Source organism: Pithys albifrons, chromosome 7, assembly GCF_047495875.1.
Source record: "Pithys albifrons albifrons isolate INPA30051 chromosome 7, PitAlb_v1, whole genome shotgun sequence".
Taxonomy (NCBI): domain Eukaryota; kingdom Metazoa; phylum Chordata; class Aves; order Passeriformes; family Thamnophilidae; genus Pithys; species Pithys albifrons.
The window spans coordinates 17693593-17707708 of record NC_092464.1 but is presented as its reverse complement, the minus strand read 5'-3'; the positions used below and the strand labels follow the sequence as shown (position 1 = coordinate 17707708).

At 39.4% G+C, this 14116-nt stretch overlaps 1 protein-coding gene across 10 annotated transcripts in view; it reads left to right on the top strand.

Moving 5' to 3' along the window:
* MYO3A (myosin IIIA) overlaps nt 1-14116 on the top strand; it is a 170406-nt gene that overhangs the window by 131088 nt on the left and 25202 nt on the right. For 6 of the 10 annotated variants that reach the window (XM_071560613.1, XM_071560617.1, XM_071560612.1 and 3 more), the window contains 8 exons: nt 1357-1510; nt 2728-2816; nt 4606-4735; nt 7159-7238; nt 7374-7415; nt 7852-7929; nt 10637-10842; nt 12924-13035. In XM_071560613.1, the coding sequence (XP_071416714.1) occupies nt 1357-1510; nt 2728-2816; nt 4606-4735; nt 7159-7238; nt 7374-7415; nt 7852-7929; nt 10637-10842; nt 12924-13035 (891 nt within the window). Of the gene's footprint in view, nt 1-832; nt 907-1356; nt 1511-2727; nt 2817-4605; nt 4736-7158; nt 7239-7373; nt 7416-7851; nt 7930-10636; nt 10843-12923; nt 13036-14116 lie in introns of those variants that run through there. The other 4 variants (XM_071560614.1, XM_071560618.1, XM_071560615.1 and 1 more) reach the window with 3 other exon arrangements.

Here is a 14116-nt window from a genome sequence, read left to right as displayed (position 1 = left end):
GTGCCTGTATTTCCAAGAAAGTTACTGATTTTATCCTTTTTGCTGTTCCTCTCTGACTTAAAGATTAAGAGGTATGAAATTGAAAAACTTATGCTTTTCATTGTATTGCCTTCTTCGCTCATTCAGACTCAAGCGAATGACACATAAGGAAAGGTCTTTCAGGGTTAGGGTTAGGGTTTGTGTTAGGGTTAGTCATTAATATTAGCCATCATTCATGATTATGACACTCTTCTTACAATGAATTCAGGATAGCAAACCTGTGATGTTAACACCATACATGAATACAACACTTTTACAAGTCCTATACTTTGGCAGAGGGATGATTTTTAAAGGAGATCAAAAGGGTTAACTCTGTGTTTCACAGCACAGCTTGCACAGGACTGAAGGCAGCCCTGGTACAAACAGGAGCGCTGTGTGTGGGATCACTGCTATTCTTTGTGTAATGCAGGCAAAAATAACAGAGGCGTGGCAGTCCCTAGAGCATCCTTCTCTTGGTAAATCTGTGCCTGTCCTCTGCCTTGCTAAAGGATTAAGGAAGGTCATTCTTGTGTTCTTCAGCTGTAATCTAAATTATATTCAATATAAAACCATCGCAACACATGTGGACACAACATTTGTTATCTGTTTTTTTGTCAGTCTGGTGGGAATCCAAAGATATTTGCAGTCTTAAGGAGAAAATCAACCAGACCAAACCAAGCAACCAAAAAAAAAGAAAAAGTCCACTCTACCATATTTTCATGTGTTTAAATCTTGGGGATTACCTTTCCCTAGTTCTTTAAAAGGAGTAAAAATGTGGTAGAGGCAAATCTGAGCCGATTTATTTAATTTTTAGGAAGTACACAATTCTTTTCATTATTGGAAAGTATGTGCACCTTTCTTCTCATAAGAATTTTTCCATTTTGAGGAGGGTGATCAAAGAGGTAAGTCTGCTGTAATCTGTAGTCAGTTTTGTAAATCTTAGCCACTGTACATCATGTAGATGTGAGCAATGAATTGGGAATGTATATGTAGCTCTAAATGGTTAATACTTTTTATATTGCAGACCTGGGAAGTAACTAGACCCTGTGGTCTCCATCTGCAAACACTATATTTTATCTTCTTCAACTCTGCTTCTTTAATTCTTGATATTCCTGGATAGTATCTTACTTTATCAAATATGCCATCAGAATATTGAACTTACGTTTTCAAAAGCAAATACCCAACTGATATTTGCTTCTGGAAAATCTTGATGTCTTTAGTCCTGAGGCGTACTTTTTCAGTTAAGTTTTAATTTACTGCAATAGACAGTTTGTGAATTATTTCCTGAAGTGGTTCTGTATACACAGAAAAAAATATGCCTTCTGTTTCTTGCTGCAGAATGAATACCTTTATGAAGGTGTTGATGCAAGAGTTATAGAGTATGAGGACAACAGGCCCCTCTTAGATATGTTCCTGCAGAAACCAATGGGTTTATTGTCTCTGCTGGATGAGGAAAGTCGATTCCCACAAGCAACAGATCAGACACTTGTAGGTAAGTATATGGTTCATTTCACAGTCTTGCAGAGTGACTTCTTTAGATTTCTGTTTGACATGTACAATTTAGAAGACATGCTAGTTACGTTTTTAGTAAGCCTCCATGCCAGTGTCACAGTATGTTTAAGGGAGAAATGTATGCAGGGATGCTTGTGTCCTTGGAATTCATAGAGAAACATCAAAAGACAAATTAAACTAAGCTGCTGACCCAGGTTTCAAATTCTCCTGCCTTCAGGAATTTTTAGCTCCAGGGTTTGAAAGGCAAAGATCAAACTGAGTTAAAACCTTAGGTTCATATGCCAAGAACACTGTTCGCAAAGTTGAGTCTTGTTCAGCTCTGAGATTTTTGATGAGCCATATCTGAACAAGAAGTTTAATACTTTTTTAGGAGTAATGGCTGCAAACATGCTTCAGTGCCTTTCAGAAAATTATGCTTCCTGTTTTCTTTCTATTCAGAAATTGAAATTAAAACATCTAAATGTTTTGTAATTCAGATCCTGAATATTTTAGTGCTGCTGAGTAGTTGCAGTTTCCATTGATTTAGTTGTTTTAGTGGTATTTCTGTGCAGATAAATCCTTGTTTTACTCATTTTTGAATGTTCAGAGTGTCAGTTTTAGCCAACACCCCATCACAGAACATAATGACAGTAACAATGCCCATGCTAAAGCGATTATATGAGCTTGTTGTCTTTGTATCCTCATACTTTTAAGTCTAGAGTACAGACACCCTCAATCAATCAGTAAATATTTCCTCACAATTCCTTAAGGAGTCCTTAGGAAAGATTACTGCATTGTTTCATATATGAAGACACAAATCTTGGAAAGGCAAGCCCCGTAATTGTTCTAAAATCATGTGGATATGGCACCTGGGGACGTGGCTCAGTGGTGAACACAGCAGTGTTGGGTTACTGGTTGGACTCAATGACCTTAGAGGTCTTTTCCCCCTTAATGATTCTGATTCTGTGTTTTTCTTGGGTCACGCAGAAAAGTATTGGTACAAAGTAAATAATTAACTTGTCCAAGAGCTTCCATACTCTCTAACCACTGCCTTTTGTTACAAGACCATTATGGTATCTTTGTCCTTGAAAACTTCAGTGAGTGTTTTGTGCCTCTGCATTGCCAGAGAAGTCAGGCAATATCCTTGGAGGGATACAGCTTCAGAAGAAAATTATTGTACAGACACTCCAGTAAGATAAGTTATGTGCTTCCTTTCAGAAAAGTTTGAAGATAATTTGAAGTCAAAATATTTTTGGAGACCCAAAAGGGTAGATCTAACCTTTGGAATTTATCATTATGCAGGAAAGGTAAGAGACCTGATGATACTAGTTGGGGATTGAGGAGTGGTAGGGCTGGAAGGAAATAGAAGAGGTCAGCTGTGTTGATTCTTAACTGTCATCTATTCAGGCCTGACATGGGAATGTTGGCAGTGCCTTACATATCAAAAGTACATTGGAAAGTTATTATCCCTCATTACAAAAAAAAAAAAAACCAAAACCAAAAACAATAGCAGGAGTGTATTTTTCTGAAATGTCCCCAGATAAATGAACTGGCTGTATTATAGAAGATTCAAAACACAACACAAGTCAAGTTATGTAATGCAACTTGGTATTGTTCCCCTTAGCTCCTCAAAGTCCTGTACCATGCATGTTCCCACTGCTTCTAATCAGGATCCCACTCCATTCTTTCTACTACCTCCTACACCCCATCAGTCGTACTTAGTTCTGTACTTTGTCATCAGCCAGACAGGCAGTGCAGGCCCTGCTTTCTGCTTCATTTGATGAGCAGTGTCTTGCCTTCCTGAACAAGGTGACTTGTTGCACGTGCCTTTCAAACTCAGTTGCTGTCACACTGCAGCAAGATGATACTGGTCACACGATCCTTGCCTTGTGAAAGTAGGAGCTCCCACCTCCTTATGAGCTCTTTTAAGAGGTACAGAGTGAGCACTGATTCCTCATATAGGAATCCATGTTGGACCTGTGCAATGCTGAAGCAGCTGGCATGCAAATATTGCCCATTAGCTGATGGAAGGTAACTTACCCCTTATGTAAGACAGCTACAAAGAGCCTGCAGTAAATCCTCTGAACCTCATCTCCAGCCGAATTGCACTTCACCAGCACAGCCTGTCTCACTGCTGAGGAGTGGAGAGTCAGGTCTCCCTGTACCATTTCTGTTACCAGCCACTGAAGACGGGGATTACACCAATGCCCTATCAGCCCTTTCCAGTGTTCAACAGGCTTTTTCATTAGGAATTTTCTCCTACTAACTATTGTCTCCACTGCTGTCATGTAAGTCTACTCCTAGTCCTGTTTGCTGTGGAACTGGAGAACAATTTATTTCCTCTTCCTTACAAGCCTTTTTCCTAATTTAAGACTGTTACTTAGTTGTTTTGTGAGGGTTTTTTTCTAAATTAAGAATGCCAGTATCTTCTACCCTTCATGACAGGTCAGGTTTTCTTGTGGATCCTGTACAGCATCATTGAGATAGAGCCTTGGAGTTACATTTTGAGTTAGGTACACCATTACTTGAAATTTTAGAGAGATTTCAGCTGCCAATATACAGTTTGTGATTTTTGCAAACTTCCTGTATGATTAATACAGAAATCCCTAGGAAGAGTGGTAAGTCCTGAGTCCAGTACAGCACAATGTGAATAGCACAGAAAGACTGCACAGTCATGTGGGTAATCCTGTGTGATATGGTTGAAATCAAATGCATTGTTAATTGTACATTTACACATGTATTGGTTTAAAGAAGGAGTGCAGTGCCCTTGTCCTGGTGACTGGCTATGACTATCATTAACATATTTGCATTAGGAAAAAGAAATGTTTCAAGCTACTTTGGAATGATGGATTTGCTTTTTGTTATCTTCATCATATTATTAAATATGGGTTTTATTATAAATATGATTATTAGAATTATAGTATTAACAAGTTAGAAGTTTCAGTGATCAAAAGAAAGACTGCAAGCAAGAGTGAGTCTGATAGCTAAAAAACTATTTGTGTATCTTGGTATATTAAAAGCTGTAGGCCAGAATGTTTAAATTTACAATTGCTTTTCAAAAACCAAAGAAGATGCATAAATGCACTTTTTAAACAGGTTCTATATAATGCAAGTGGATTTCTAGCCAAAAATAGAGATACTCTGCCAGCTGATATTGTGCTGCTACTACGATCATCTGAAAACAACCTGACGCGACAGCTGGTAACACATCCTCTTACAAAAACAGGTATTGCTGTTGTGGTAATCTTCTTAGTCTTCTCTAGCCTTCATGCTGACCACTGCTAGGTTTCATATGACCACTCACTGATAACATTACACACCTTAACTTTCCAACCCTAGAATGTATACAGAATGGACCCTCAGCCATCTCAGGCTGCAGGGGGGAGATTGGCCTGGTCAAGTGCCAAGGAAGTGGTAGAGACTTCTTTTAGGGCCCCCTCTTCAGGATAGGGGAGCAAGACAGGGAGTGGAGTGCATCTCTTAGTTGAGGACTGAACAGAAAGGATCCAGTAAGTCACTGGCCTGTTTTTTGGACATGGCATATGTAAATTGCCCGTTTTGCCTCAGTGCAATCTGTATCTGAAATAGTAGGTATTAGGTGTTAGTATCAGGTTGGGGCTCTTAACATCAACTGCAAAGAGTGAGGAGACACTTCTCAATTTCCTCAGTCTTTTAGTCCCTTACAATAGGTGACTGATGGGGTCCTAGTAGTAAGCCCTTTCATAAGGAGTTCATAAGTTGAGGTGGAGGAATAAGATTGGCTTTACAGAAATTATTCCTAAGTTGCATTTTTGTTGAACTATGTCCTTGCACGGTGTCATACTTGCCATTTTAGGATGATGGGTAAGTGCCCTTACAACAAGTTTGTTACTGGGTTATAGTACTCCCTGTGTGATGGCTTTGATGCCATACAGTAAGTATTTTACAACACTACTTTCTTGTACAACTACATGGGAGGCACATTTCTAGCATAACAGAAAAGCTAAATTGGAAGAGCCAAATGGAAATTTCTCTAAAACGTTATCGTAGTTTACAGAAACTAAGGTTTTGGCAAGGCTTCTATTCTTCACAAAGAGAGCTTTGCATGTGGAATGCAAAATTTGATCTTGAAGTTCTGTTTTAAGTGAGAGTTCTGGGAAAGCACAGAGCTCAAGGTCCTTGCCTGAACTTTTGGACTTGTTGATAGCTGCTAAGATACTAAACTACAATTTCCATAGAGTCTAAGCAAGGGTCCAAATGATCCCAAGAACAGATACCAAGTCTTAATGTTTTGCAAGACAACTGTGAAAGCTGTTTCAGTCTTCTTGTTAAATATTATAAAATACTGTGTGTAGCCTTTTGAAACTGTTCCAAACCATCTACCTATAGCCAACGAAAAGTTAGATTTCTGATCTATGTTAATCATCTAGAATCAGTGATATTGTAAAGGTTTGCCCAGAGTCCAGCCCATCTTGCCTATATCAGGTGTTTCTCTTAGGATGGGAAAAATCTCCTTTGAAGGTGCCTCTCTCCACTGATTACAGCAGGGATCTTATAGACACCTCACTTTCAGATAGCTCAAGTTAGAAGTGAGTAATCCTCTCTTTTTCCTTCCCACCCTGTGATTCAGCTGAACCCAAGGGAGGTTTACTCTTGATATCATTACATAATACATGATGCATTAGCTCACCATGTCATATATTTGCAGCTGTTATTCCAACTCTTCCTTGCCTTTTACTGATAGCAGCTGACCACAGGGAGATACAGGCTCTCCCAGTGGAAAGTGAGGTCCCAGAGGTATTGTGTTACTAGCAGAAGCAGTGGCAGTGTGCAGCACTGGTTAGGGTTTATCAACAGAGACATGATGGAAGGCTCAGCAGAGTTTTCATTACTCCTTTCAAAGACCAGTGTCTGTGTAAACCATGCCACTGCACCTAGTCCTTCAAAGCCATCATAATGAAGGTATTGCTTGATTAAGTATTCCAATGTTAGAGTCTTAAGACTATGTGTGAGCTAGTAAACCAAACAGCCAGTGGACAGTACCTGAAACACTCCCACAGGACTGCCCATTCTGATTAATGGTTAGAATGCCTCCCTGGGACAAATTTGGACCATGTCACCCACTAGCCTCCCAGGAATGTCCAGGCACACATGAAGAGAAGCACAATTGTTTCCAGCAAGCTCTGCTGAAAGATAAACCTTATATTTACCAGGGGGTTGAAAGAGTCGTAAAGTATAGAATTAGCTGTATATGTTTGAGTCATGACATGTCACTTGTCCTCAGGGTCAGGCAAGGGTGTTAGCACTTTTTTTTAAAAACTAATATATATGTAGCATTAGAACTATAGTAGTACTGTAACGTTCTTAGAGTAAAACCACATGGATACAAGATGTATCTTTCTTACCTTCTGCTGCCATCTGAGGTTTTTTTTTGATCTAGCAGATGACATGAGCTGAAGGAGAAAAACCATCCCTTTCCATCTTCATGCAGCTTCTCTGGAGCTGGTTCCATCCCAAGGGTGAAAGGGAAAACAAGGACATACTCTGAAAAGTCAATGACATTTCTAATAATTTGGTTACACGGGGGCATAGATAAGGTGGCTCACTTCGGGTTTAGTTTATATGAAATGTATGCACTTTGCTATGTTTCTTTCTTCCATCTTCCCATAGGTAACCTGGCACACACTAAAAGCAAAACTACAATCAGTTACCAAATGTGGACCTCCCAGAAATCAATCAGTCATACAAAGGTAAGAATACTGATTTTGTGATTCTGCATTGAACGCTAATTTAAACTAGAAAGGCAATACTTGTTCTGGTATTAAAAGTAAGCAAGTAACCCCTTCCTTGGTTTTTCTCCCTCTCCTATTTTCTTTTCTGTTTAGCTGGATATCTTTGTGTTGTGCAATTCATATTCCTTCCGTGAGGTAAAAAACTAACATTTCCCTTTTTTCTGGCTATAGTTTTATAACAACTTCTGGAGGAAAAAAGTATTATTTCCTAGCTGAATTGTAGCAAAGATAAATTAAAATATTGGCATGGAGTATAGTCATGTTCTTTAGAGAACTACCAAAATAACAGTGGTGATGGAATAACTGACAGGACCTCAGACATTGTCAGGTTATTTGTGGCCATTATTAGATGCTCAGTTATCACATTGTGCCCTCTGTGTGTGAACGTTTGTGTATTGTGTAGCAAAGCAATGTAACGTACTGGTGTAATTGATTTGTGTTAGTGATCATGCTGTAACTTTTGCTGCTTAGAATACTTTTTTAAGTTTTATGTTCTCTAAAGGGGTGCTTTCTTGTGGCACTACAGGCTCACTAGAGATAAAAAGTGTAATTTTTTTCTTCATCTTTATAGAATGAAGCAGGAGATACTGGACATCATCCTAGAGAGACAACCAGCATGAAAACACAGACAGTTGCTTCTTATTTTAGAGTAAGATATCAAATCTTTTAATAAATATTTCTGGACTACAATAAATGTTTATTCTTTCACCTTTTGAAATGCACCTGTTTACTTAGAGTCGACAGCGATCTATTTAGAGCATGTGAACTGTATATATGGTGCAAGGGTCTGGGCAATACAAATATCTAGAGGAGATTGTGATGTTTCATCTTTAATTGTACTTGATTGCACAGCCACATTGCTGTCATGATGATGTATGATGATCAATATTAATCTTTCATTTGCTTGTTTTTCCACCAAGGGAGATAAAGGGAGATTGGACATTATTGGTATAGCATTTCTTCAGAAGTTTAAGAAAGAGGGCAAAGTTAATTGGATACAGGAGCTCCAAAGAACATTCTTGATGGTCACTGCTCAGAGGCTGTCCTGAGTCAATCCCTGTGGCTTCTTCAGCAGCACTCTAGACCTTCCCAAGCACTGATTGTGCTGCTGGTCCTGCAGCAGAAAGTAGATGTGAAGAGCATTCTTTCCTCCAAAGTGGTGCACACAGTTGGTTCATGTGGGCTCAGCTCTGAACTTCCAACTCTTACTTAGTCATCTCTCCCAGCAAACAATAAAGTGGCTGAGGTGATGTTCATGATGAATTGGACCCAGAACTGGAAGGATTACTAAGAAAGTTTGCCAGCAACGCTTAATTGGGAGGAGCTTGTCAACCCCTTTGAGAGCAGAGAGTCCCTGTGGAGGGACCTCACCAAATCAGAGAGATGGACCATCACCAACCCTAGGAAGGGCAAGTGCTGGATTCTGCATCTGAGACAGAGCAATCCTGGTTATGTAAACACGCTAAGGAAAGACAGAATGGTGAGCAGTGCCACAGAAAGGGCCCTGGGGGTCCTGGTGGATAGCAAGTTGAATATGAGCCAGCAGTGCCCTGGCAGCCAGGAGGGCCAACCATGTCCTGGCGGGCATCAGGCAAAGCATCTCCAGCCGGGCGAGGGAGGGGTTGTCCCACTCTGCTCTGCGCTGGGGCGGCCTCACCCTGAATATTGTTGCATTTTTGGGTACCACACTATCAAAAAGACATTAAGCTATTAGAGGGCAACAGAGATGGTGAAGGGTCTGGAGGGGAAGCTGTAATAAGGAGCAGCTGAGGGCACTTGGTCTGTTCAGCCTGGAGAAGAGGAGACTGAGGGGAGACCTCATTGTGGTCTTCAACATCCTCATGAGGGGAAGTGGAGGGTCAGGTACTGATCTCTTCACTCTTGCGACCAGTGACAGGACTCAAGGAAATAGCCTGAGGCTGAGTCAGGGGAGGTTTAGATCAGGAAACAGTTTTTCACCCAGAGGATCAGATCTCTGTTTATTAGGTACAATTGCATATCTTTGTGGACAATGAAGGATAATTTCTGCCTAGGTACCATGGTGGTCCAAAGCTGTATGGTGTTCTAAAGTTCTAGACAAAAAAATACTAAACCTCATTGAAACTTAATGTCTGTGATTCAATGCATTATCAGCTCATCTAGCATCAGAGGCTGCAAATGAGTTAATTACATGGACACTTTTCTGATACTATTTTCTGTAGTGGAAATTCTTGCCCAGATCATGCTAACTAATGATCTTAAATGGAGATTGAGCTTCAGCCCCAGTGGTTTAGTCATACATAGAAACCTATGGGTGAATGAGGGAAGCATATGCCACCTCAGACTGCATGGGAAAAAAAAATATCCATTAGCATGTCCTACTTGTTTGTGCTCAATTGGCACACTAGTGATGAAGCTAATTAAGCACTTTGCTGCATGATGCAGCTTCTGTCCAGAATGGATTTGCACATTTTAACAGGAAACATATGGCTCTTGACGTTCTACACTGGTTTCATGTATCCAGCCTACTGCTGAACTGCATTACCTCCTGTCTGCTTCTTTTTGTTGAGTCAGGTTTAATCTTGAGGAATGAGTTTCTTTATTTGTGTTTTAATAAGATCGTCCCATGAAGTAATTTTACAGAACACCAGTCAAGGTTGTTTACAGCCAGATTCACCTCAGTCGGCATGGGGAGCTACAAGCTGTATCCGCTCTGCTAGCCTGGTGTCCTGGTGATGTGGGGAAAATACAACTTCGAAATGGTGATTTTGTGAACTTCTAGTTTTGCCCTCCTCAAAAGTTTCTTCTTGGCAGGGCAGCGATAGTATCAGCATCAGTCTATACAATGAACAGGAAGTCCAAGATCAGAGCAGTGTAAGCCGCTCTTCTTCTGGAATGACCTTAGTTTGCTCTAGTCTAATGAAGGGATGGAAATATTTACTGACTTGCTGTTCTTCCACCTCCCATCCATAGATGCATGATTTACTCCCTGTGTGAACAAGGGTCTTCAAATAGTTCACAAGAAGAAAAGAGATGGGCTATAATAACCTAACAAAGCTTCAGGATAAGCAAATAGGTGTAAGGAGAGTTTCTGTCATATGTTGGACATTACAGAAGCTTGTGAGAATGTCCTGGATGAAATTTGGTACATTTATTTGGAATCAGTGTTTCTCTCAAGTAGTAACTTAGAGAACTTATCAAGGCTAGAATTGTTGTTGGGTCATTTACTTCATCTCCTCCCTAAGTATTAGCTTAATGAAATATAAATGGGTTTGGACACGATTCTGATCACATGAAATAAATTTTCAACTACTCATGGACCTATATACAAGTTCTATAAACATCCTGTTGTCAGATCTCTTGTTACTTTTTTGCAGTATTCTCTGATGGATTTGTTATCCAAAATGGTCGTCGGGCAGCCTCATTTTGTCAGGTGCATCAAGCCAAACAACGACCGTCAGGCAAACAAGTTTGACAAAGAAAAAGTGTTGGTTCAGCTGCGTTACACAGGAATTCTGGAGACAGCAAGAATTCGAAGACAGGGTTATTCCCACCGTATACTATTCGCTAACTTCATAAAACGGTAACATTGGTGTGAAGAAGTTCTTTTCTCTCCTACCATTGCTGTCCAGTGTCTGTTACGCATCAGCAGTGTTTTTGGCATCGTCTTTAAAGAAAAAATACAAAGATGTTTCCTATGGCAAAGATTATAGACTGGATGACAAAGAGTAGCTCAGGCACAAAATTAGTGACCTGTTTTGGATGTGTAGGGAAAGATGATGTGTCTCAGGATGGTTTTTCAGGCTTCCTGTGCATTTGGGTAAAGATTTACTTGCTTGTGATCTGCAAGTTTTTTAAAAGACTTGAGGTTTAGAAGTGTAATACTTTGAATTAAGCCAAGAATTTGGAATCACAGCATCCAAAGAACAACACAATGTCTCTAGCTCCTGGCCTTCAGCACTGTGCAGCATCTGCTTGTGCAGTGTAGATGATAATTTGGTATTACTAGTTTAGGGCTGAAAAGTTCATTAAGTGCATAGTTTGGTTTGAAATATAATTCCTAAGTATTAGTCACTTGTTAAAAAGAAGCATAGTGACCTCAGTATGATTTTATAATTCCTTTAACTATCTTCCTTTGCCCCAGAAATCTCTACTCCTCTGTTTCAAATAAAGACCCTGAGGGATGTGTGGAAGAGAGATCAAACTGGGAAGAATCAAGCTGATGCCTAATCCTGCAAAAGGCTTTCAAAACAACATCAGTGGAGATAGATAGATAGATAGATAGATAGATAGATAGATAGATAGATAGATAGACAGACAGATAGAGTAGTTTCTTTATTAGAAGCTTCTAAGATGCACAACAAAAGTACACAGACACGCATAAGCCAAATGTTATAATTTTTACAACTTTCAGTAATTAACATATTTGATAACTATATCCAACCCACGATACCATTTTCCCCTCAGAACTCCTCTGAACTGCCCCTTGGAGCTCCTTCAAAGGCTCTGAGTTTCCTCTCCTATTTTGACTACAAGCTATTTTATTGTCTCAGTTGGAGATGCTGTGAGATCTCTGGCACTGAGAATACCGCCCTCAAAAAAAAAAGTTTTTTATTAAGTATCTGTCTTCTTGTTTTGGATTGGATTTTTCTAATAGTTGAAAGTTACAGGTAGACCCAAGATAATGGCAACATTATTGTGTTAGGATAAAAATAAGCCAATTCATTGTGTTTTACAAAAAAAGAAGAAGAAAGGGAACTTTAGGTGTAAATGGAGGAATTGACATTGTCTTTTTTATTATTCTTCGAGCAAACTGTTACCATTATTTAAAGCTGGTAAACACAAAGTTTGTGTATAAAAGCTGAATAATAAGAAAAAAAAGCAGAATGTACTGTCAGGAAGCACACATAATTTATGTAATTTTCTTGAATTAAAAAAAAGCAAGCTAGATATGGTTAATTTTGTTATGAAGCAATATGGAAAGTCCTGGAACAAACAAGAACTTTCCTACCCAGCAGCTGATCAGGTGTATTACAGGTAATTTTTATGCATGAGCATCCTGACCTCTTTTCCTAGTCAGAATTAATTCTGAGTAATGAGTTTGGCAGGTTGAATGCTTACAGATGATATGTCATAACGGCACTTACATGTTCCAAAAGGATCTGCAAAGCTGAATCCAAGGAGGTAACAAGAGCTGGGATGTATCTCATATCATAATAACTACCTCAAAGGTAGATGGCCGAGCACATGAGATAAAATATAAAATTTTCATTACATTTCTAAATATGAAATAATATAATTTAGGCAGAAAAGCTTTCAAAATATTTTTATTTTGACAATGAAATTACTTTCATAGAATGCAGAGAGAGCAGGAAAGAACTGGTGCACTACTCTTCTTGTGCTGCATACTTTTAAAAAGCCTTCTGGTGTTGATACAGAATTAAACAACCCTGCAGGGTGTGCAATATGTCACTCATCCACTTTTGATTGAGTTTCTCAATGCTGCATATAAATCATAACAATTTCTTTCATATGCTGTTTTGGTTTTTTCAGTGCTATGTTTTCTTTCATGCAACTGTTTTTATTATTTACATGAATGATTTAAACATATTTGCATGTATTGCTCTTTATTAATCAAATAAAGAATCATGCATTTTTCTTTAGGTATTACCTCATCTGTTACAAAACTAATGATGATCCTCCAGTCAGCCCAGAAACCTGTGCTGCCATCTTGGAAAAAGCCCACCTTGACAACTGGGTTCTTGGAAAAACTAAAGTAATTTTTTAATATACTGTATCTACATCATTGCAGTATGCCATTGTTAACTTATTAAGCAATTTGTGTTTTCTCTCTTGTTTGGTTGGAGTAACTCTTGGCCTCTATTGCTTTTTAAAAAACAAACTCCTTTTGCTGGGTACTGTTCCTTGATACCTGGCTGAAATCTTCACCTTATAAAGGGTTAAAGTTCTCATCAGTTTTAGTGAGGCTACAAGGCAAAGCAGTATGTGACAACGCTGCTCGCATTTTCTTTCAAAAAATGTTTTACTAAGGATCCCAGTGAGCTTAGTCTCAGCTTCTTTTCTGAAGGAAAAGAAGTTGTAAACTTCTTCTCTGGAGCAAACACTCACAAAGGGTAAGGAAAAGGTTTTGGCTTTCCAGCCCAAGGCCTCTGTGGCACACTTTGCTGAGCACTGGGAGAAGAAACAGCAGGATGATCCCATTTGTGTCAAGTGGAGGGAAGACTTCATTTAAGAGAAACACACATCTGTTCCCATAGTCTTTCTTTTGCTTCTAGCTCTTCAGTCTTCCCAGTGGGCCAGAGAGGGACGCCTACCCACCCTAACTGATAGATCTCAGGTCTGACAGAGAAACAGAAGCATTAGACAAGTACTGCATCAAGTGTCTTTATTTGCTAATGTAACAGAAGTGCCCAGGAAGGGTATGAATAGAGAGGGAGATGAATCCTGAAGTATTTGAAATCACCTGAGTGAAGAAGAAATAACTGTTCTTCTTCTGAGACATCTTGACCCCGAGATTAGCTCAGCTGGTTAAAACTTGGTTGTAATAATGCCAAGGTCATGGGTTCAATCTCATGTATGGGCCATTGACTTAAGAGTTGGACTCGATCCTTGTGGGTCCCTTCCAACTCAGAATAGTCTGTGATTCTTTCTGGATAGGTGGGACAGAAGCCATGAAGTTGCCTCCCCCTCAGCCTTTATTTCGCTCTGCTGTTTTAGTGAGGCTAATGGACACATGCAGTCAAACCAAGCATATATTGGGGTCTGAGATCTATGGCTTTTGTTTACTTTAATTAGGTTAACCTGTATCTGTAGCAAAAAGTGGTCAATGATTGAGG